This window comes from Notothenia coriiceps, unplaced genomic scaffold, assembly GCF_000735185.1.
Source record: "Notothenia coriiceps isolate Sejong01 unplaced genomic scaffold, NC01 NC01_scaffold00027531, whole genome shotgun sequence".
NCBI classification, from domain to species: Eukaryota; Metazoa; Chordata; class Actinopteri; order Perciformes; family Nototheniidae; genus Notothenia; species Notothenia coriiceps.
Window position 1 is genome coordinate 45,297 of NW_011360232.1, and position 22,924 is coordinate 68,220.

The window sequence follows — 22,924 nt, forward strand, 5'->3', positions numbered from 1 at the left end:
TGTGTGTGTGTGTGTGTGTGTGTGTGTGTGTGTGTGTGTATGTGTGTGTGTGTGTGTGTGTGTGTGTGTGTGTGTGTGTGTGGGGGGGTGTGTTCTTCATGATGTTCATTGCTGGATATCATCAGGGTTTCCATAGGGCGTTCATGACCTACACATGGTCAACCTGCATCAAGGCCTCACATTCTGCACGTGTGTTTGTGTGTTTCATTCTCCCTCAGTGGGTATTTCTAGCCAACCAGCATTAATCAGACTTCAGTCTAATTCAACTGAAGAATTTAGAGCTGTAAAGCACGGGAGACATGTTGTTATTATGATTCATGTTTTTATATTTCTCATAATACATAAAAATAAGAAATAATCTAATATATATCCAATGGAAGTAAACATTGAAATGTGTCCTAAATGTTATAATCTTTTGTAGCAGAATGATCTCCCATGGTGAAATCAATCATTACTTGGAAATCTGCCCGGCAACAAATATTGACACCCAGTGTGTTGCTTGCATCTTATTTTCTCTTTGCAGCAGTGTTTCTAGTAATTTATGATTTTGTGGGCTGTAAGACATACAACACAGAAGCTCCTGTGAAGTGTTGTATATGTACTGTAAACAACATCCTACAGTTCAGTTCATTTCACAGAGATTGTGTTAGGTAAACACTTCTTTTTTATATTATATTATCTAGGGTTGCCAGAAACTGACCATGATCAAAATCGATTATTCGGCAGCCCTGGCCCCCCACCGCGGGAGAGAAAAATAAAAAACTCAGACAAAAGGAATTCCGTTGTTTTTTATTTACTGGAACATGGTTGGTTTATTTTTTGTTATTTTCGAAAGTGCCTGCCATTGCCTTTATTTGGAGATGCGCTTTGCGCAGCAGCGCTGCGTCTNGACAAAAGGTATTCCGTGGTTTTCTTTGCTGGAACATGTTTAACAGTACAAACAAAATAAACCAACATCAACATGATGCAACTCCTTGAACTCTTTTTACCTGCCGCTGTTCATCTTTAGTCGCACGTGTGAGGGAGAGAGGGGGGGGTGGGGACGGGGGCGGTGCGTAGGGTGCTGCATCAGCAGTCTGTTCTGCAAGTTTACAGTAAAACAAACTGGTGGTGTGACCAATGGCCATTTACAATTATTAATACTATTACTATTATTAGCATTAGTCTATATTTTGGTTGAAACTAAGCCAGAAAAACAAAAACCAAAACATAAATAATAATAAAAAAATATAAAAATAAAATCGATTTTTTAAAATAATATTCGATTATGGAGACTGTAACGAATAATCAATGGCATCCCTAATACAGAGCACACTTTGAATAGGATCCTCTGACAAATGAAGTCTCATCTGGATGTGTACGGATGGAGAGGTGCTGTGAGTGGCAGGACTCCGACGTGCACAGATGGTTGTCTCTGTGTGATTGTGAGCTCATTGCTCATCTCTTCTCCTGACAGCCAGGCTGACAGGGCGCTAACATGACTGTCCATGTGTCCCGCACACCCCCTGACATTGATGTTCGACCTCCTCCAGTTTCAGAATCACATGGTGTTTGCATCTGAGCGCTGCTTCTTTGTGCCTCTTCTTGTCTCTGACGCAAAGTGTTGACTCATGCTCCGAGTTTCAGTTTTGCATTAGCCTTACCACATTGAGTACTTTCCTTCAGGTTTAAACAAATATACGATGCACATGCCAGTGCCTCTGGTTCCCCATAATGGCTGTTACCGAGGTATTTCATCTGATTAAGTAGTTTAATGTGTTGGGTGTCCAGTTTTGGAAGTGCTTGCCTAACTCGGTGTGTGAAAAGGTCTTTGTTCGATGCTTCTGCGTTTAACCTAATCGATTGACGGATTATTCTAATGGCTCTAACAGTTTACTGATCGTGTAATTAAAGTTAAAATAATGTAGGTTGCTGATGTTTGGGATAACCCTGTTTGCGTCATAGCATAGCTAACATGTCAGGACAGACCTACACTTTCTACTCTCTATTTTCTTCACTTCATTTCAACTCTGCTGATAAGGACGCCAACTGGCCTCTTTTTCATTTCAGTCCTGCTTCTATTGCACTCTCCTCAGGCCCGTAGTTATAACGTGCATATCACATCATAAGTCCTGTATTGAAATTATGCTCATGCTTCTACAGTAGCCTCATTGTCTGGCTGATTGTAGATTAGCATGTTAGCCTCTCTCTGTGTCAGCCCTGTTGGTCCTGAGCTGTGTTGTTCTGCTACCATTCTGCTCAGTATTTAGTATTCAAGCATAGTTAAGTGGTCAGTAAAACAATGTGCAAAAGAAGTTGAAATGAAACTCATGCCACACACAGATTGGTCTGTTGAGATAAGCTTGGGGGAAGAGACGAAGAAGAGATGACTGGTTCTAAGAATTCTGCAGTTTGCCTTAAGCAACTTAAAAAAAAAAAAAAAAACGACCGACATGAGTGGAATACCACGTAATAATAGACTGTCTGCCATTTTCTTTATCTCTGACTCTCCTTGTGGAACTCATTTTACTGTCAGTCCTTTGGGTTTGTCTCTGTCTCTTTTGTGAATCTCTGCTTTTCTTTGTGCTGATTCAGCCTCTTTTGCTCTACTACACTCACAGTATTTTCTTTCCCTTTGCCAGCAACGCTTGTTTCAGTTGTGCTCCCCCCTAGGGAAGGAAGTGCTCTCACTGCGGAGGATGTGATGTAACACAGCCTCTTTTAAGTCATAATCACCCAATTATTAAAAGATATTGTGCTGATGATCTCCTAATCGTCGTTGTAAACAATGATGTGGAAATGGCAACAGGTTGATGCAAGCCTTTAATTAATGATATTCTTTCATTGTTTTTAGACCTACTTGTACTGTTTGTACTTGATTGTTTACTGTCTCATTTTAGGTTCCTTTTCCTCTTTTTGATGATTGAAATGACTTTGCATTGTGTTAATACTCGATTTTCCTGTTTTTGTTTCAGGTACCCCGGTCAATATGTGTATTGTTCAGAGCAGAGCTTGTCTGGCCCTGGTCAGTCCGCGGGGGACAACAAAAACCTGGAGGGGCAGGAGTCGGAGCAGGACTCCACGCAACTCAAGGTGTGTTGACGTTTTTTGCGCAGTAACACATTAGGCAGCTTAAATGCCATAAGTGCATATTTCACGTTTCTACCCTCACATACAGTATGTTTAAGAGGTTAATAGTGACCGCAGGAATGAGCTCACTGGAGAGCAGGGGTGTCCAAACTAAAGTCATTTTAGAGCACCATTTACCTACATTTCATTGATTTTGCCAACTTATAATTGAACTTATGAGGCAATATACCTCACTTCTAGCGAGTGGCCCAGCCCTTCGTATATTTTTCTGTGTGTGGCCCTCGGTGAAAGAAGTTTGGACTCCCCTGCTGTAGAGACACAGATTTCAAGTCAACAAAAAACAAAACGCCATATGTGACCTGCTCCATCGAAATCAGTCGCATTGACCCGAAGACACATTTTGAGTTGTATACACTGTTGGAAAGAGGAGATTCCTAGCTTTCTAATGATATCTGGATTGTTGTTGTACTCCAAATATTAAGCAAAATATGTCTCTATATAATGACTGTCACTGAGTCATCATTTTGAGAAAAAGGCCTTCAAAGTTTTCTCTTCTCTGGAATCCATCGATCTGATTGATTATTAGCGGAGCAAATTATCAAAATACTACGGAGGGAAGATATTTTCGTTTGGATTACTGGTCTGGGGGAAGCTCCCGAGTGTGTGTGTTTGTGTAATTTTGCGTTTGTGTGTATTGTTTGTTTTCCGGAGAAAACACTCGTGAGAAACACCGGCTCTTGTTATGCATGCTGTCATGTTACTCCGTTCTCCGCTTGTAATTATGCCGTTACAAGCTTCAAAGTTGTATTTATCATCTGAATTTGCCGAAACAAGTTTAATATTCTGAAAGCCAAGACTTTGTTTAATTGAAATCAGACGAAAACAAACTGTAACGGACCCTGCCGTGTTATCTATGATTACTATACGCTTTTCATTCATAATTTCAGCGGAGGGAGGGGTAGCATCGCTGCGGAACAGCAGAGTGGCGAGTGAGAGCTGTCATCTTCCCTTTACAAGCTTCAAAAATATATTTATCGTGTGATTTTGGAAATAAAAGTTTCATATTCTGAAAGCCGACACTTTGTTTATTTATAATCAAACAAAACATCTCTCACTATCCACGTTTATTTTTAAATGAGCCGTTGCGACTTCCGACTGATTTCAATAGAGCAGGTCACATATTTTCTTTCATTTCTTTTTCAATGTGTTGTGGAATCTTCTCTGCTGCCACCAATGGGTGTGACTGAAGAAGAAACACAACATATCACTCTTTTTGCATTATCTCTCTGTCTTCCAACTGATACTCTTGTGGATGATTGTAACTGTTTAGGGCTGAACACCATGTATAGTACATGAAGATTAGAGTGTTTTCAAGGTAAAAAGTAACTTAGAAAGTAGCCCAGTTGAACATTGTCCAGAACATAGGCTTCTCTTTATGAGTCATAGAGGTCAGGTTGTGAAATAGGTCCTGACTTGCTCTGTGGGGTTAAAGTTCAGAGTATTCAAAGCTTCCTCAACTCCCTGCTTTTTGCCCTTTTTGCAACGTTGGTGATTGATGTTAAAGACTAATCAACCTTCAGTGTGGACGTCATTCCTCCATAGTCAAGCGATCTTGGATGAATTTGCCTGAGGTGGACTGATACTGGCTTTAAATTGAATATGGGACACCCTCAGCTCTTGAGAATGGGCCCTTAAAGCTTTGTGTGTCTGGTCATTTGCATGAGTATTGGAATGAATGATAATTTGTGGAAGTGAGTGTGTTTTTGTTGGGCATGTGTGAGCACAGAAGAAGGAGGGTCATTGTTAGAGGTCCAGCAACAAACAGGCGAGCCAGGGCAGTTGGACAGGCCTGGCAGTCTGTCATTGGTGCTGTAACACGGTCTTTGTCCCTCAACAAAAGGCTTTTTCAGAACCTGAGATGCAAACACCTCTTTTGCATTTTACATTTTCACAGAAAATGTATATTTATAATGAAAATAATCCATCGATAATGTCGTGCAGAGTTTGAATGGTTGTCCTGTGGCCGGCTCCACTTTTAGCCAATTATATATTTAAATGTTTTAACTGCTTTGTCAACCAGGGAGGTTCCTGTTTGTGTAATGTTTTTTGATTATTATTTCTCTTCTACTTAGGTGTTGGAAGAATGGACGACACATACATCATATGAAATTGGACTAGAGATAGAGAAAGCAGCTCTAGAGACGCTATCATCACACAATGAACACCAAGAACAGGTAACACCATATACCAGTTCTTAAAGAGTCTCAAAAACATCTGGTGCAAATCCTAAAAAAACATGCATCAAAGAAACACAAATAGAGATCAGGGTATTCACAACCTATTCATTCCACTACACACAGTAATAGGAAGGAGGAACAAGTTGGTTGTAGTAATGTCCACTTTCCCTACTTTGTGCCTCACAATCTTCCAGTTTAAATATCATAATTGTGACCCAATACATGAATCAATAACGGCTGTATATATTCTAAGAATGTTGAGGATTTACAGAGAATTGTTGCTAACTTTTTTTAAGATGTTGATTTTGATTTTCTTCTAAACATAAATGTTTTTTGCATTGTCTCTAGACTGTGAATGCTCTGGAAGCTGATGTGGAGGAGACCAAGTCGGACCCACAGTCCGATACTGTACTTGTTGCTCTTGAGCCAGAACCCCGCCCAGACCCCCAGGCTGATGTGGAGCAGCAGACTGACGCCCAGGACAATGCACAGGAAGTCCCTCTGTCCTCCACCCCAGAACCAGTTCCAGCACAGGGCCAAGTGTCTCCCGATGTCCCGGCCCCAGCAGAGACCCTCAGTGACCCCTCTGCTGCACAACCCAACCTGGACTCGCACCCAGCCACAATCCCAGATGAAGCTGAACACACACCTACCTCACAGAGTGCCGGCCAGACCCACACAGGGTAAGCTCAGATTCACTTCCTCATTGCAGAGACTGTTCTCTGGCATAAGAAGTTGGCTTTAACCACAGACGAGTAACATTGGAGAACTAAAACTAGAAAGATATGTTGCTTTCAAGATGGTTCAAGCCAGTTTCAACCACATGTTGGTATGATGAAGGTACAACTATTTCCATTGCACCTTTGCTTTGATATGTATGTTGGTTTGTTCTGTTTCTTCAGTTTGTATCTTATTTAGTTTGTGTTATTTATTTTACCACTGTCAATTAACTGATCCCAAATGGAGAGAAAAGAGAGCTGGTCTGACAGCCTGGACATTTGAAAGGCACTTCAAGGAATTGGTGACAAGCGTGGAGAAGTTACAAGGAGCTCAACAGACACAGTGAAAATGTGTCTAATGGACTTTGGTGGACATTGTGGAAAATCACCTGTACTGACATGGAACTTTGGCCAAGACAATTCTGGATATCCCCTGCTGGATATCAGTCTTCAAGATCATTATGTCCATCCGATGAAAAGTTTAGATTCAACTCCTCTCCAAAGAACATCAGGACATTTCAAAAAGGACACATCAACGGCACCTCCACCGTTCTCTCCATCCCTTTTTGTCCTTCCAATTCTCTCTCTGCTCTCTCCCTACACTCTGTGTCCTCCTATATCCTCTTCCTCTCTCCCACCCCATCTTCCCCTCTCTCCCCTCCCTATTGTGAAGAGGTGTGGTAAACGCCATGTCCTTTCTTTCCCTCAGTGCTGTGTGGGTTGCCAGTGCAGGAGATGAACTCCCAGTAGACAACTTAGTCTTTGCTGAGCACTCTGATTCACAGTGCGGGGTCATTCCCCCCGAACTGGCAACCTGTGAAAACTCCCCTTTTGGCAGTCTTCTCTTAAGGTGAGTTTTTAACCAGGAAGCCAATCAAAGCGCAGAGACAGGTAATCAAACTCCACCTCTCTGCTGTGCGCAACCGTCGACCGCTGGCCTTGCTCTCCACTTCTGCTTTTTTTTATTATTTCCTTTTTCCATCGTTTTGCCTGCGCACAACCAGGGCCTGTCAATTCTGTCAAATACATTGAATACGTTTTGCATCGATGTGTCCAACATTGCTGAGTTCTAACTTGTGTTCTCAACTCTTCTTCTCCTTATTCCTCCTCCCTCCACCTCCATCTCTTCCCTCCACCTCCATCTCTTCCCTCCACCTCCATCTCTTCCCTCCACCTCATCGGCCCCGTGTCTGTAATATAGTGTGGATGAGGCCGGCCTAGAGGACCAGCAGCCGGACCACAGCCAAAGCTCTGGTTCTGAAGCCGAGGTCCAGTCTACTCCGGGCCCTGTGGACCAGCAACAACAACAACTACAGCAGCAACAGGAGGCGCAGGACCTGGAGGAAGGGCTGACTGATTTGGACCAGGAGGGCAACACTTCTCAACACAATGAACCACAGGTCGGCAGCGTGTGGTTTCTAAATATATTTATATGTATTATAAATGTAAACTGAGAAACAGCCAACATCCAAAGCTTTAAGGAACAACTAAATGCAACAATGATCAGTGCAGGGATAACCAGTTGGAGCTTTAATCATAAACAGAATAACCTCGATATTCAGGAACGCAGGCATTTCTACTGTTCCTACGAGTCTCAGTGCCGTTTTGATTGTGGATCTTTTCAGTAGGCGTGGGCAGAGACGATGCAGTGCGTCAGGTGTCGTCATGGAAAATGTAACTAATAGATCCTAATCAGAGAGAAACAGACAGGTGGTGAGAAACCACAGCTGTCAGCTTCATGGGCATCTCTCTTCCTGTTAACTAAAACACCTTAAACTGGTGACAAATGTCATATAATATAAAACTATTCTGCACACTTGTTCAATGTTAAGGCACTAGGCCTAAGGATGCAGTTTGTCATTTTGCATAGTCAGTTCTTCGTCCACCAGCTTCAAGCAAAACGATGACAGTTATAAATATTCAGTAAGCAAAGCTGTTTTAGAAAAGGTCAGCTCGTGAATGGTTCAAACTAAAAATGCTGAGTCAACTTGCTTTCTGTTGCTTGTTTTATGGTTGAAGGATAACAACAGTGTAGTGCATCCTGGGGGATTAACCTATTTTGGTTATTGTGGGGTATTTAAACATTATATTGCTGTTGGAATCAAGATCTAGTGAGTAATGTGTTACTGGTTGTAAATGACTCCTGCCAAATGTTTTTAGGTGTTTAACTAAGTTGATGGATTTTTAGGATCAGACTTGCTTTTGATGTATTATATATTATATAATCCATCCAAATATTATTCACAGCTCAGTGCATCTCAATGCTTTAGCGGCCAGAGGCTAGCTGACTAACATGCGTGGGTTCGTGACTGGTCAAAGCATGCAATCCTTGTAGTGGATCACTGATGCCAGGATACATCATTAGTCAGAATAAGCAATACTTAAATACATTTACAATGTACTGTGCTCAAGATAACTGTGGTGATGGAGTTAAACTGTCATTAAAGGCCTGTGTGTGTGTTTCAGGCAGGGCAGGGCAATGTTGCCAGAGAGCCTGATCCCCCAGTGCCCCGCAAAGAAGACATCCCCACCTTCGACGAGTGGAAGAAACAAGTCATGGAGGTGGAGAAGGAGAAAAGTGAGTGCATAAATGATTCAAACACCCATTCTAGACACAGACGCTCAGCAGCTACTGAGTGCAACGACCCATTAAGTGTCTGCTAGAGGCTTTCTTCAAGACGTGGAATATTCTGATAAACTCACTCTGCTATAATCTACATGTCAGCTGCTTCGTTTTCCTTTTTGCAACTATTGTTTTATCTCCATTTATCATCTCTCTTTTGCTTCCACCCCCCGGTTCTATTCCTGTCCATCTCTCCATCTCCCTTCCTCTTCTCTCGTTCTGCCTGTGCACGCCATGTGCAGTGTTCAGCAGAGCGTGTGTTTATGGGTGTTGCGTAACCTCTCTACTTCTTCCTGTCAGTGTTCGTAATGTGACTAATGTAACACTCCCTCTGCCCAGGTCAGTCTCTCCATACCTCGAGCAGCGGCAGCCCCCATCCAGTGAAGAAGGTCCAGAAAAACTTCAAGAATAACTATGCCTCTGTGGAGTGTGGTGCCAAGATACTCTCGTCAAACAACGAGGCCAAGGTTGAACACGCATCTTTCTTTCGTTTGTAGCCTACACACAAACACATCCGCTACCAGAGACTGACCATCCTTCTGTCATGTTTTATCAGCAATTTTACATTTGAGATAGGAATGAAAACGTGGCACAGCAGTTTAGGTTTACATGAAACAATGTTCACTGTGTTTGGCTGTTATATATTAACTAAATGAATTCAACTAGCGATAATGGTTGATGCTAATGTTATCACTCTCGTTCTTGTGTCTCATGTTCAGAGCACTTCAGCTATTCTCATGGAGAATATGGACCTTTACATGCTAAATCCATGCAGCAACAAAATCTGGTGAGTACACCGACACACCCCGCCGGTACATAAATAAAGCCTGATTCGAGATTCACATTTTATTGTAGAATTAACATTTTCTATTTACCTCTCTCCAGGTTTGTCATAGAGCTCTGTGAGCCCATTCAAGTCAAGCAGCTGGACATTGCTAACTTTGAGCTCTTCTCATCAACACCTAAAGACTTTTTGGTTTCCATCAGTGACAGGTATACTCCTTCAGTACAATATCAAGTCATATTCAAATTGATAGGGCATCCAGTCCAATTGTTTGCTGAGTCAGTCACATTGTTGCATGTATTGGCAGGGTTTGTTGAAGAAAAGGTAGAAGGAAGCAGCTGGTCAGTACCTGTGACTCAAGTCAATTTGGTTTGCATTTCACAATATGAAATTGTATTAGCAATATGTACAGCATGCAACATCTTCTGTCATTAAACCCAGGAGGAGCAACTGAGGATAAATCCCTCTCCTGGGACGGAAAGACATGCAATTGATACATAATAAAGAGTACGTAATACAATTACAAGATAGAAAATTAAGGGTAGGTTAAAAATGGTATATTGAGAACATTTCTGAGGCATAATCATTGCTTCACATGGACTGACACTTCTAACGCATTTAGTTTAATGAACAAGCCATAATGTATTATTTAAATTACACGACAGCCTTTGGAATGTCAGTATTTTTGTAATGGCATAAATCCCTTGGCCACTAAACACTTTTTAGTTGGATATTTTGATCTTGATGGGTGGGAGAAAATGTTTAATTAAAGGCGTCACTTGTTGTTATATTTAAAAACACCAGAACCGGTTCAAATCCTTTTCTTCCTCCTGTATTATCAGCTTTAACTTAAATGCTGGTAGAGTTGGTTATGTTTGTGTTTTACCATCACCATTTTCATGTGACATGGAGTCACATGAAATGCAGTGGTCTTTACACCCAGCCTTAGAGAGAACATGTGTGATTGAATAACCCTGTAGCCCTCACACACATCTTACCTTCCTTCTGTTCTGTCTGCAGATATCCTACCAACAAGTGGGTAAAACTAGGTACTTTTCACGCCCGTGACGAGCGCATTGTCCAGAGCTTCCCACTAGATGAGCAGCTTTATGCTAAATATGTGAAGGTAATGCTTTTTTCTTCTTTCTGATACAATATGCCACTTGTGCGTCTAAATATGAGAAACAGTAACAATGGATACATTCATTCTCAGTTGTGAAATGACGGTCCTATTTAATGAATACACATGTTTGTTGAGCTCAGGGGACCCTCTTATGACTCCATGGTAAGTTAGCCATGCCGTAAGCACTGCTGTCAACCTCTCCCTCTATTGTATGAAGACATGGGACTGTGTGCATGACTGAGGGGGTGTGTCCATGACAGAGTGTCACGTGTAAGAACTAAAGGGCGGATTGGGCAGATACACATTACTATTTGGTTTAATTATATTTGAGATTTGGGTGTCACAACTCATCGGGCCGAGTTGGTCCACGTCTTCATATTGAATCATCAGTGTGTGACGTGAAAGGATTACAGTTGTTTGCTTAAGTTATTAACAGTTGTTTTCATTAAGATTACCGTAATTTTCGGACTATAAGCCGCGCCTTTTTTCCCATTTTTCGACGCTGCGGCTTATATAACGGTGCGGCTAATCTATGGATTTTTACAGCTAACGGCCACTAGGGGTATTTTACAGGTTACAGTCCACCACCTTTAACTCTATGGGCTCTATGGCCGGTCCGCCGCCCCCACCTTTAAGCGGCGGGCTCCAGCAGGAAAAGCTGGAGGCCGGAAAAGAGTGAGACAGGTAGCGCGCAAAAGTAAAAGTGGAACCGAGAGTGGTGCGAGAGACAGAACGAGAGCAAGACAGACAGACATTACGAGAGCGAGACAGTTTGTCCCCGTACCACTGGTTGAAAACCACTGCTGTAGATCCCTGCCGGTACGTGCGCTGGGAGCGCACTGTTTAAGTTTGAAAGTTGAAAAGTTTGTGTGTCTGAAACGCTATGTGATACAGTACAGTTTACACAGCACAGTACATGTTCTGTAGCTACTATTGCACTAAATGCTAACACTTGAATACGTTATGCAAATATGCAACTTGTTTGTTGAAATGTTAATAAATGGGAGCTTCCTCAAACAGCCATCTCTTTCCCGACAATCCCCTCTGTGCACGAACCCTTACATATGGTAATTAAACATTAAAACACCTGCGGCTTATAGTCCAGTGCGGCTTATATATGTACACATCATTCAATTTAGCTGCTGCGGCTTATATTCAGGTGCGCCTTATAGTCCGAAAATTACGGTAATTAAAAATCTAGACTTTTAGACTTTTTTTACCATCCACAAATTCACTCCGAAACACATGTTGCTGTGACGTGTCTGTGCTTTTGTGATCTGTCTGTCCCCTCACATGTATGTTGCTCACTTGATATTTAATTTCATTGAAACAGTTGATTAATGCTCTGAGGATTATCCTTATGTGATTTGGGTTTTATGTTTGGGTGCTTACTGTGATTCACTTGCTCTATCATGACATAATTGTGCTGTTCATACTCAAACAGATTTCTAGAAAGTTTCAGGATTATCTTTTTTGCTAACTCGACTGATCTGAGCAGCTGAACACGTTTGTGTCTGTCTAATGTTAACCCTCTGTCCTGAGCGTCTCTCTCGCTCGTGCTTCTTTCCTACTGCTTGTCAGAAACCTCTTTCTAGCACCTTGCCTGTGGACTGTTATGAAGAAATGAGCGTGAACCAGCACTGTGTTTTGTGATGAAATGCTTGACTTGCTTGGAGCGTGAATCAGTCTTTACTGATTTCTTTCTCTTTGTTTTATCTCTCTCACCTTTCTTTCTCCTGTCTTCCTCTCGCATCAGATGTTCATCAAGTACATAAAGGTTAGCACTCTTCTCTATCTGTCAGAGGTTATGCTGTGCTGTATAATGCACTCGTGTAATGGTCGTACATTGTAATGGGTGAGCTTTGGCTGAGGGTCATCTTTAATGCATGTGATAGATATTAAGCATTAGAACATGCACATAATATAATGTCAACGCTTGGCAATTCTAGTATTGATGGTCACATATTTGGTGGGTTATGGGTTTATGGAGTGGGCACGCATAAATGATTGGCATTGTTACTTGTGAATGATACTTTGAATTCAACAGTTTATCCATTTTGCCTGCAGGTTGAACTCCTCTCCCACTTTGGATCAGAGCACTTCTGTCCACTCAGTCTCATTAGGTAAGACAGTAAATAGTTAAGGTCTTTAGTTCAAATTCAAAGGTCTTTAACATTTCAATCTATGAAGTTTGGGTACAGCTGCAGCTTACATTGTGAGAATATACTGTGCTTTGTTCTAAAGAAACAAAAACACTGTATGGGAACAATAAATAGTTTGTACTTGCATCCACTCACTTCTTTATTTTGGGAAGAAGTATCAATAGACATATCATGGAGTCACTTGACTTTGATTTTACACTTGGGGAAAGATGTACTGTACCCAATGTTTTTTTTTATCAAGAAGAATGACTATGTTGTTCATTATGAAATTGATCAATATGAGATTATACAAGAAATGTAGTGGATCTTTTGATCCCCTCTCCCTCTTCCAGTGGTTGTTTGGAATGCTTCATGTCACCGGTCAATGTGTTTTTACCTGTTTTCGTATACGATTTACTCCAAAGATCAAACCTTCCAGTACATACAGCCTATCTCACAAACAAACATGGCACGTATCTCTGTACGTCTCTCCCAGACCACCAGGGCCATCGGGGCTTCTTCTGACGGCACTGCTGTTGGGGTTGAGATGACACTTTCTTTGAATCTGATCCGAGCAACATGTTATTAGAAAATGTGCCCCTCCCAGAAAGCTTTAGCCAGCTCTTTAACAATGTAAACCTTAACCTCTTTCTGTAGGTAGGCTTGTTTGTGTAACACAGTGTGTGCGGGTGTTTTGTGTAGGGTGTTTGGTACCAGCATGGTGGAGGAGTATGAAGAGATTGCAGATTCCCAGTATCCCTCAGAGAGGCTGGAGTATTTGGATGAAGACTTTGGTAAGATGCCGGTGACCCGTTTTCAACATCACATGAAAATGTACTCTATTAACTGATAGATGAATGGACTACGAACAATAACGTTTTAAAGCTGCCTCACCTGGCAGAACAATGCACTGCACTACAAAAGACCCTGAGAAGAGTCAAATTACATTACCGCTCTCTAACTAAGTCACTAAGTAACTGAAGCTGGAGTTAACTATTAATATCAACGGCCTTATGCAGCAGAGTTCCCTTCGTTGAACCCTAGAATTCCATAAAAGCACAATAATATTAATTTAGTGTTGAACAATATATATACTTTTAAGAGTAAAGTTAAGTATTTTGCTGAATATAACATGCAGTATTTCCTTTTCTTCAGACTATCCACCTGGCTACCAACCTTCAGAGGACAAGGCATCTAAAAACCTGCTTGGCTCAGCAACCAGTATGTACACACACACAAACACACACAGACACACACACATGTATATATGGCTCTATTAAGAAAGTTGTATAGCAATTTTTTGTTTTTTTTTGTTTCACCCTTTTTTATTTTGTAGCACTTTGAGTTTTGTTTTACGCAATGAAAAGTGCGCTTATAAATAACATTTATTATTATTATTGTTATTATTATTATTATTATTATTATTATTATTATTATAGCAAGTTAAGTGCAACAATTTGGTACAAACATATTTAGAGGTTAGGTTCGTTCTGTATTTAGTATTTGCATTATCATCCTAAAACTGTTCCAAAGATACATAAGACCTTAAAAAAAGGAACACATTACTCAGGAATTTAAAGGACTGGAGGGTATTTTTCTAGCTTTATTGGTTTTATTTTTGTCAAGGCCAAGAAATCCTCCTCATTCTGTAACGGTGGCAGCAGTGTATCATTTTGAGCTTTCATATCTTAAAACTGAAATAGTCTGGTGAAACTGATACTGTCTGTAAAGGAAAATAGTTATGAAAGTATATTTGTTTTGCATCATGTGAGTATTCTTGGTCCATAACACCAGTGTGTTTGCGGAGTTAGATATAGATTCCCTGCACAGTGTTTCCTTGGTTTTCTTAACCTAGTTGGTGTCACACATGCAGACTGGGGTTTTGGTTACAACATTATGCAGATTCCACAAGACCTCTTTATTTTTGTTTTTTAACCACACATACTTGTGCAAACACACTGGTGCCCCTCTGTCTCCTGAGCAAAAAGAGTGCTGCTCAACCCCTACACACACAGTATTTACACACAAACCTTCGGGGCTAACCTTAAAATCTGAAGAAAGATCTGGAAAGAAAGTCATGTAGGGGATATAATGTTATAGAAGTTTAAAAAAAGCTCATGTTTGGCCCCAAATCTCTGTGTAGGAACTTAATGCGTTATAAAAGAACTGTTTTCTTTTCCTTCTATAGATGCCATCCTCAACATGGTAAACAACATTGCTGCGAACGTGCTGGGCGGCAAGCTGGAGCTGGAGGGTGGAACAGTAGCAGGAGGTACTCATCCCTCAAACACTTAAAGCTTCCTGTTCCTATTTTCCATCCTGTTCACCTTTCATGTCCACAACTCTCTTCTGTAAATTGTGACTTATCTGATTTCCCCCTCTATAGCTCTGCCCATGCTGCATACAACATCTTTCACTAGTTTGACGTATTGTCATAGTTTTGGAATACAGAACTATATGCATTCACAAACTTTACTTTATAGGGAAGATTGACACATTTGAAAGCTAACAAACCATGGAATTTAAAGGTCTCTTATGGGCAAAGTGAAACTGTTCTGGAAGCTATTTACACGAATAGTTTTCAAAGCTGCTTGACACGCAGTAACAGGCTTGATTATAGTTTAAGAGAGAATAGGGTCCAACATTATTACGGTATTAACTAGGGATGTCCCGATCACCTTTTTTTGCTCCCGATCCGATTCCGATCATTTGATTTTGACAATTTGCCGATACCGATTTTTCCCGATCCGATCTTTATGCAATGCATTAAGAGAAAAAAACAAAAAAACATTCAAGTTGTCCCTTAAGGTTATTTTTTTACTTAAATTGGATATTCTATCCAACATGGATATAGCTTATTTCTTTCACAGCAGCATTGGATCAGTTCAGTTGTGCAGCATTGGATCAAAACAAAATAAAGCTTATCAGTACTCGTTAGCTTACTGCTACAATTAGACACTGCGCCCTGCCCACTCTGTTGCCAGATTTGAGAGAAATAAGCAACCAGGTCTATGAAAACAAGCCCCAAAGAAGCAACACATACATGATGTTGTGTCATTTGAAACCAAAACTAAGGCCTCAGGATGACTTTAAGACTTGTTTTGTAACATTGAATACAAAATTTAAAAAAAGTATTTATAAAAAATAAAAAAAATCCGATCCCCGATTTTTTTTCCTCCCGATTCCGATCTTTTGAAAATCACATGATCGGCTCCGATCCCCGATCACGTGATCGGATCGGGACATCTCTAGTAATATATTTACATAGTTTCTGAAGCTGTAGCGTGTTTCTCCCCAAGGAAATTCTCTCGTGTGTTTGCACCTGTTGGCCTCCGTACTAAACCTGGTATGATTTATAACCTAAAAGCTGTACACTGTTGTCCTTCTGCCCAGTATGTATCAACATGCATAGAAAGTGTTTGTACAGTATTTTGTTCATTTCCAAATCTTATTTTATTTTATTGCCCCGGATTTCTAAAAGCTGCAACCTGCCTAAACGAATAACTCATGAAGTGTCAAGCCCAAATGTGTGATGACTCTCTTTAGGGCTTTGTCAGTAAGATAACATCAGTTTCTGTAGTCTGTTGATGCTTTCATGCAGATGTGCTCGAGNGTATTTATAAAAAAAAAAGAAAAAAGAAATCCGATCCCCGATTTTTTTTTTTCCGATCTTTTGAAAATCACAGGATCGGCCCCGATCACGTGATCGGATCGGGACATCTCTAGTATTAACCCAGCCTCTGCACATATTCTCTTTTTAATAGAATGCCCTGACATGCATTTGTTTTATTCTGTTTGAACAACCACACCTCCTGACAGTCGATGTAAAGTAAAACTGGTTTATCCATTTAAAACCGCTGATGGTTTCCCTTTCTCAGAAAAGGTTGTTCGGCACGAGTCGCCAAACTAGTTTTCAATTCAATCACAAACTAGTCTTTTGGAGCCCTATTGGATAATTCACTCACTTCTGATTAATAGTTAGTAGGAAAGGTGTTCGCATTCATTTAGTCTTTATTCATATTTTGTTTTTGTGCAAACCTGATTGGAAACATCAGGAACGAATATGACGAACAGTTCATAGTCTTGCCTGAGGAGGAAAGTTAATTAATTGATACGAAGAAAATGAAACCAAAAGAAAACCTGATGAAAACATTGTCAATTTTCTTCTGTTTCTCCCAAGAAATAGTTTATCGAAAGGAACGCTAATAACAGCTCCATAAAGTATTTAGAAACAAAGGAGAAGAAACGCATTTAAATAAATACTGAGAATATTGCACAACGCTAGTTAGTGGAAACGCTGTTATTCAAAGACCTTTTTAGAAGTACCGGTACTATGATTATTTTTTTTAACGCATTCCATATAAACCACCTCTTCTGTTCTTATTGTGCGCCACTCATCCTGCTCATATTATCCTTTTTCAGCTGTTCCTTTTTCTTTCCCTCTAACTGCCAGCTTGCCACATGTCTGCTCACATATTGTTTAAATCAACTGCTGCTCAAACTAGGTCATTTTCTTTCCTTCTCCAGTGTGAGCATATGCATAGCCTTGAATGTCCATGTGTATGCGAGCTGAGAGTCAGATGTTTATTTGACTGTCGGCTGGAGGTCTCCTGCAGCGTTTCAGCAGAACTTTGGCTCTCTGTGTCTTACCTTTTGGCAGTGGAGCGTAGATGAATTCAGACTGAGGGGGGCCTATGACGCCACAGCCTGCTCCTTGTCCTGTTCATGCCACAGAGAGTTACATCAAAATCACTCTCTTACACAGCTGTTCCCCTGATGCATGGAGTTAAAGGGAAAACTCTGCTTTACACACAGATTTCACATAATGTTTATATTTAGTTTCTGCTCTTGAACAGTTTCAGTTTTTCTGATTTGTGTTTCTCTCCTGTAATGAAACAAGTATCTTTTGCAAAGACCAACTGACCACTTGTAGTCTGGATGTAGATTTATTTTTACTTTGAGCTGCCGCACAAATTAAGTCTACTTTATAAAATTCAATTTGACACAATGTAATTATGACATTTTAGGCGTAAGTTCACTAAGTCAACCTTTCTTTATTTTTTTTAGCAAAAAGTGTCTTTGCATTTCTAGGGTTGATTTAGCATTTACACCCGCAGAGTAAGCAGGGAAGAGAGAGAGGGAGGGAGAAGTCGGTTCTAACTGGACTGAACTGGTTCACATTATTTCTGGCTTTCCCAAACATGGGCTCGTCAGCCCTTCTGTGGAGCGAAAAGGGTCTCTGTTCCCCACTCTGCCTCCTGCAGGCAACTAGGACTTGGGAGAAACTTGCCACTGCACTAAAAGTGATATCTTCCTGTGAACTCTGCGACAGTGACCGACTGTTTGATTGTTGTGTTTTTCTCAATGCAGTTAATACAACCGTGGAGGAAAAAAAGGAGAGCACAGAAGTTGCACCTAAACCAGCTGAAACACCTCTGGACCCTGGAGTGTAAGACCACCTTAATGAATACAAAATGATTTATAGCTCACAGAAGGATGAGTTAAAATAAGATGACAACATATAGTGTTGTTTTGATTCACTTTTCCTTTTACTATCCTCCAGGAAAACCAAGCTCTGATTAAATGCTTCTAAATCAGTATCTGTACCTCTTCCAGACCGCAGCCTGCAGAGCCAGATCCCCCTGCAGCCCAGGAGGACTGTGATGTCTCCAATGACTCTTCCACGCCTTCCCCCTCATCTACCGACTCCCAGGAGGACAGACAGATTGTCACTTTTGTCGAGGAGGAGGAGGACGAGGACGAAGAGCCCAGACAGTCCACTGTCACCCTGATGGAGGATGAGGCAGACGAGGAGGAAGACAAGACAGAGGAGTCATCGAGGAAGGAGGCGGACAGGAACCAGTGGGACAACCAGACTTACTGTCCCTTCTCCTCCTTCTCCTCCCTGTCTCTGTCCTGCATGGCCACCCTGCCGGAGCTGCTCCACCGCTGGTGCTCCGCCCGGCTGGCCAAGGAGAGGCAACGCAGCGTAAAGCGAAAGCAGCTGAGCTCACAAACACAGACTGATGTAAACCCCCCTTCCCTCATTCACCCACCTCCACTTATCCCTGTCCCCACCCCCCTTAAAGAAGCTCCTCCCCTCACAGAAAAGGCCCCAGAGCCCGAGCTTCCCGTTAAGGCCCAACATGAAGGGAAAGCCTCGGGTGAGGTGCCCACCACACATCCAAACACTGACACACAAACTCCAGAGGTTACCATCCTCCTGGAGCCTAGCAGGACCGCCACTATCCCCCCACACAGTTTCTCAGACATCCACAGTTCCCTGACATCGCCCACCCCCAGCCACGAGGAGAAGCTGCCCCCTCCCATTAAAGACGCGGCTCTCGACCCCGTCCCTACTCCATCCCTCCCTGCTGTCTCCATCCCGGAGACGCAACATCCCTCCGGTGCCACCCCCACCTTAACTTTCAGCCCCCCCCCACAGCCTGGAGCCTCTGAGACGGCCTCTCCTGGTGCTGTGGTTCCCCCCGCCAAGGAGCAGCCCGTTCAGTTGCTTCCCACTGCGTCGAGGCCTGAAGACCTGATCCCCGCCCGCGCTGAACTCCCCACAGCTCTCCCATCCACAGACACAGAGACTGTAAAGCCAGGCGCAGACAGTGGGGACTCCACGAGACAAAATGTCCAGGCCTCACAGACTAACGGGGAGCAGGGGGACTCTCTCACTCACGCTGGAGATCGTGTGGAGGACTCAGTGGACGACTTCCTGTTGAGCACCAATGGGAACGGCAATGTCCATCGCACAGCTACAGACTTCTATGCAGAGCTGCAGAACGGAGGAGATTATAACGGTGGAGCAATGACCGGGAACGGCATGTTGTTGAACGGGGGAGCGGTGCACGGCTCCAGCCAGAAGGAGAGTGTTTTCATGAGGCTGAACAACAGGATCAAAGCCCTGGAGATGAACATGAGTCTGTCCAGCAGATACCTGGAGGAGCTCAGCCAGAGGTAACCCCCTGCACACAATAAGCCTTAGTATTATAAAGCTATATTAAGATGGTGCTTCCCTTAAGTCTGTTGTTTGCTTCAAAATGAATATGACAGGGCTGTATACCATGAGTTCATAATGTTTGCACTGTCGAAAGGTATCACAAAGTTTGTCATTTCTGCATCTGTGTACCTCTCAGATACCGTAAACAGATGGAAGAGATGCAGAGAGCATTCAATAAGACCATCATCAAACTACAGAACACCTCCCGCATCGCTGAGGAGCAGGTCTGTTTACAAGAAAAGCATTCACAGTTGTGTTTGTTTGATTATTGACATTGGCTGACAAATGAGTAACTTTTTAATTGGACAGGACCAGAGGCAGACAGACTCAATCCAGATCCTGCACAGCCAGCTGGAGAACGTCAGCAAACTGATGCTCAACCTCACCGACACAGTGAGCCAGCTTCAGAGAGAGGTAAATGAAACCTTTGTCTGTTCTACTGCACACTGCTTACAGGGGTCAGGAAATAGACATGCGAAGTTCAAATCTAAGCTTATTTGTTAACATGACACAGCATTAAGTTTACTATATGTGTTTTGATATTTTAAGGGTTTTATACGAGAGAATAAATCCCTGGAAATTAGGATTTCATTTGTTTATCAGAATCAGAAACCGGTTTATTACCAGGTAGGTTGACGAGGAATTTGACTTGATGTCATGGTGCATACATACGGGATCATCACCCGCACCAACTCATCCGACCACATCACCCCCATTCTCACTCAGCTACACTGGCTTCCTGTACGCTACCGTATTGACACGGTAGCGTACAGGAAGCCAGTGTAGCTGAGTGAGAATGGGGGTGATGTGGTCGGATGAGTTGGTGCGGGTGATGATCCCGTATGTATGCACCNGAGAAAGGCCGGAGGTCAGAAAAGGACGACTCGGGCGGCCGCCATTTCACCCTCAGGGCGCCCTGGCCGGTATCTCGCGGTATCTAATTTCCACAACCGGCAATCGACATTAGCGCGCAAAAGTAAAAGTGGAACCGAGTGGTATGCCGCTGCTGCGGTTTATATTCAGGTGCGCCTTATAGTCCGAAAATTACGGTAACTGAAATGTGTGAGTCTGCTGCTGAGTGTGCTGCTGAGTGTGCTGAGTGTTGCGGAGGTAGCAGAAAGCGAAATCTCACCTTGTGTTTGAAATACTGTCTGGCATAACTCTTGACCTGAAGAATGGAACGACTTCCAACCAACTTGGAAATCTTAGTCCACCTCCTACCAAACTGAGTCTGCAGAAAATCAAAATCAGAATACCTTTATTAGTCCCAGAGAGGGGAAATGTGCATCGTTACAGCAGGAAAGTGCCACAGACAGCTTAATGTTACATATTTTTTTTAAAAAGTACTAAGTTATGATATAACAAAAAATATAATAAAAAAATAAAAGTAAAAAAAAATACTTTTCAAAATACAAATCCTGTAACAGTTCTTAGGATTTAGCAGCCAGGTATATATTACACAGTTATTAATGGCATATGTATATAATAATGTATATATTGCGCATATAGCACATATTGCACATAGTTGATTGGTATTTGGTGAAAAACACACCTTAGCAACCTAGTATCTTTAAAAATACACTAAATGTAATACGTTACATGCCCATTAACCTTTACAACAATTTATTAACAGGTAAGCTTACCAGTCCTTCCTCAAACAGGTCTTTCTCCTCTTTGGACCAACGAGAAGAGGAGCCTGAGGACGATGTCTTAGCTGGAGACCTGAACATTAGACAGGAGAAAGTGTGATTTAATCCACGAGGTGTAATCTCATGTGAATGCTGGAGAAAGGGTTTACTTACTTCTTCACTTCGGCATTGTGGTTAACATCACCTTCCCAAATCTGGTTAGGAGTCCCCTCACCTGTCAGGTAGTATCTAAATGTTTGGTTCAGGACCAATATATTCAAAATGTATAATACAAATAGTACAGGTGACAACGACGGGGAACAGAAAAACACATTAATGTCACCCAATGTATCAATTAAAAAAAACTTGACTATGAAACTGTTTAATAAATGTACTTCTTTAAAACGCTCTAAAAATGATTCATCATTAATCTTTGTAATTGAAAATGTTTACATTTCGGTAGTTAGATGCATCTGTGAAGGAGTTTTATTAAATAAAAAAATATCTAAACAGAAAGGAATAAGAAACTTCATAATCTGGTCAAGACAATTATAAAGGGGGAGTCTGTGATTGTGGAAAAATATGATTGATATTTGAATTTAGTAACTCAGTAATACCCCCTCCTGCTTGTGACCACTGCCTTTCTTTTTGAAAATCCATGGCCTGTCCTTTGCACTAGCATGAACCCCTACCATTGCTGATTGGCAACTCTCATATCTGCAGTATAGCCACTTAAGACTGTTCATTATGCAGCCATTATGACAACATCCCTCCCAGTGTTATGAGATCTCCCAGTGTTATGAAATGAATTTGAGGCCAGAGAAAGGATACTGTTCCTCCAGCAGCATCCTCTCTATCACCTCCCTGTTCTCTGCGCTGATGGAGTTGTCCAGCTCCCATGGCTGCACAACACAGAGACAGAGACACACACACAGTCAACACAACAAGCATCACACAAGAGCTGAAGGACTAGCTGTTAGCTCCGCGAACTCATACCAGTATCCCTGCGCTGCTCTTCCACGCAGACTGTATGAACTTCTCCTGGACTAAACCTCCTCCACCCAGTTCACTGCAACACAAACACAAGGAGACAACAGTAACACGGACTGAAGGGACAGATATCATCCACCTGACACACAAGAGCCGCAGCTATAGCCTTCACTGAGGACTGAAAACAACCGCCGTCCCCGTAACTAGTGCGCACTAAACCACACAAGACTAACACACTGCATGAATGTTAAATAAACAGAAATAGGAAATATTTTCACCTTATACTGCTATCAAACTCGTCTCCTTCGATGTCAACATCCACCTCGTCCTCCATCTTGGTGGATAAACGTAAACATGAGAGGAGAGAGCGGAAATAAGACAGCGCTAAGCTCCGCTCACAGTGACCCCTGGTGGTGGGAGGTATCGTATCCACTGTTTAATCCTATTGTCAGGACTGCGTCTGATTACTTTGAAATAAAGTCAATTACTGAATAAAGATTATATGACCATTTTAAGCAAGGTAGGCTACTGCTTTTCGTGACAAAAATGTAATCTAATTTGAATTCTCTTTTATTAACATGACACATTGTACTTCTTAAAC

The 22,924-nt window shown here is 41.9% G+C and overlaps 2 protein-coding genes across 4 annotated transcripts in view; one reads left to right on the forward strand and one right to left on the reverse strand.

Moving 5' to 3' along the window:
• The window catches only part of suco (SUN domain containing ossification factor), a 37,791-nt gene extending 17,372 nt beyond the window's left edge, over nt 1-20,419 (forward strand). Inside the window, exons 2-20 of one of the 3 annotated variants that reach the window (XM_010785286.1) lie at nt 2,955-3,072; nt 5,202-5,303; nt 5,655-5,989; nt 6,735-6,875; nt 7,227-7,425; nt 8,492-8,603; nt 8,988-9,115; nt 9,368-9,435; nt 9,534-9,641; nt 10,453-10,558; nt 12,312-12,332; nt 12,623-12,678; nt 13,399-13,490; nt 13,852-13,917; nt 14,885-14,968; nt 18,067-18,145; nt 18,313-19,662; nt 19,842-19,929; nt 20,015-20,419. In XM_010785286.1, coding sequence (XP_010783588.1) covers nt 2,955-3,072; nt 5,202-5,303; nt 5,655-5,989; nt 6,735-6,875; nt 7,227-7,425; nt 8,492-8,603; nt 8,988-9,115; nt 9,368-9,435; nt 9,534-9,641; nt 10,453-10,558; nt 12,312-12,332; nt 12,623-12,678; nt 13,399-13,490; nt 13,852-13,917; nt 14,885-14,968; nt 18,067-18,145; nt 18,313-19,662; nt 19,842-19,929; nt 20,015-20,209 — 3,448 coding nt within the window. In that variant the 3' untranslated portion in view covers nt 20,210-20,419. The remainder of the gene's footprint in view (nt 1-2,954; nt 3,073-5,201; nt 5,304-5,654; nt 5,990-6,734; nt 6,876-7,226; nt 7,426-8,491; nt 8,604-8,987; nt 9,116-9,367; nt 9,436-9,533; nt 9,642-10,452; nt 10,559-12,311; nt 12,333-12,622; nt 12,679-13,398; nt 13,491-13,851; nt 13,918-14,884; nt 14,969-18,066; nt 18,146-18,312; nt 19,663-19,841; nt 19,930-20,014) is intronic. The other 2 variants (XM_010785287.1, XM_010785288.1) reach the window with 2 other exon arrangements.
• Nucleotides 20,420-20,735: 316 nt separating this feature from the next.
• On the reverse strand, nt 20,736-22,676 carry LOC104957650 (histone H2A deubiquitinase MYSM1). The gene is made up of 6 exons (XM_010785294.1): nt 22,602-22,676; nt 22,330-22,402; nt 22,165-22,235; nt 21,508-21,582; nt 21,349-21,427; nt 20,736-20,936 (listed from the first exon to the last, which is right to left on the reverse strand). The coding sequence occupies exons 1-6, from the start codon at nt 22,655-22,657 to the stop codon at nt 20,736-20,738; spliced, it is 555 nt and encodes a 184-aa protein (XP_010783596.1). The 5' UTR covers nt 22,658-22,676.
• Between the last annotated feature and the right edge of the window lie 248 nt (nt 22,677-22,924).

What these genes read in the sequence shown, in the direction of transcription:
- LOC104957650 (XM_010785294.1), bottom strand. Translation starts at nt 22,657, where the DNA reads ATGGAGGACGAGGTGGATGTTGACATCGAAGGAGACGAGTTTGATAGC. An exon ending in GAGTTTGATAGCAGTATAAG is followed by an intron (nt 22,403 to 22,601) that starts GTGAAAATATTT and finishes TTTGTGTTGCAG; the next exon opens with TGAACTGGGTGGAGGAGGTT. An exon ending in AGAGCAGCGCAGGGATACTG is followed by an intron (nt 22,236 to 22,329) that starts GTATGAGTTCGC and finishes TGTGTTGTGCAG; the next exon opens with CCATGGGAGCTGGACAACTC.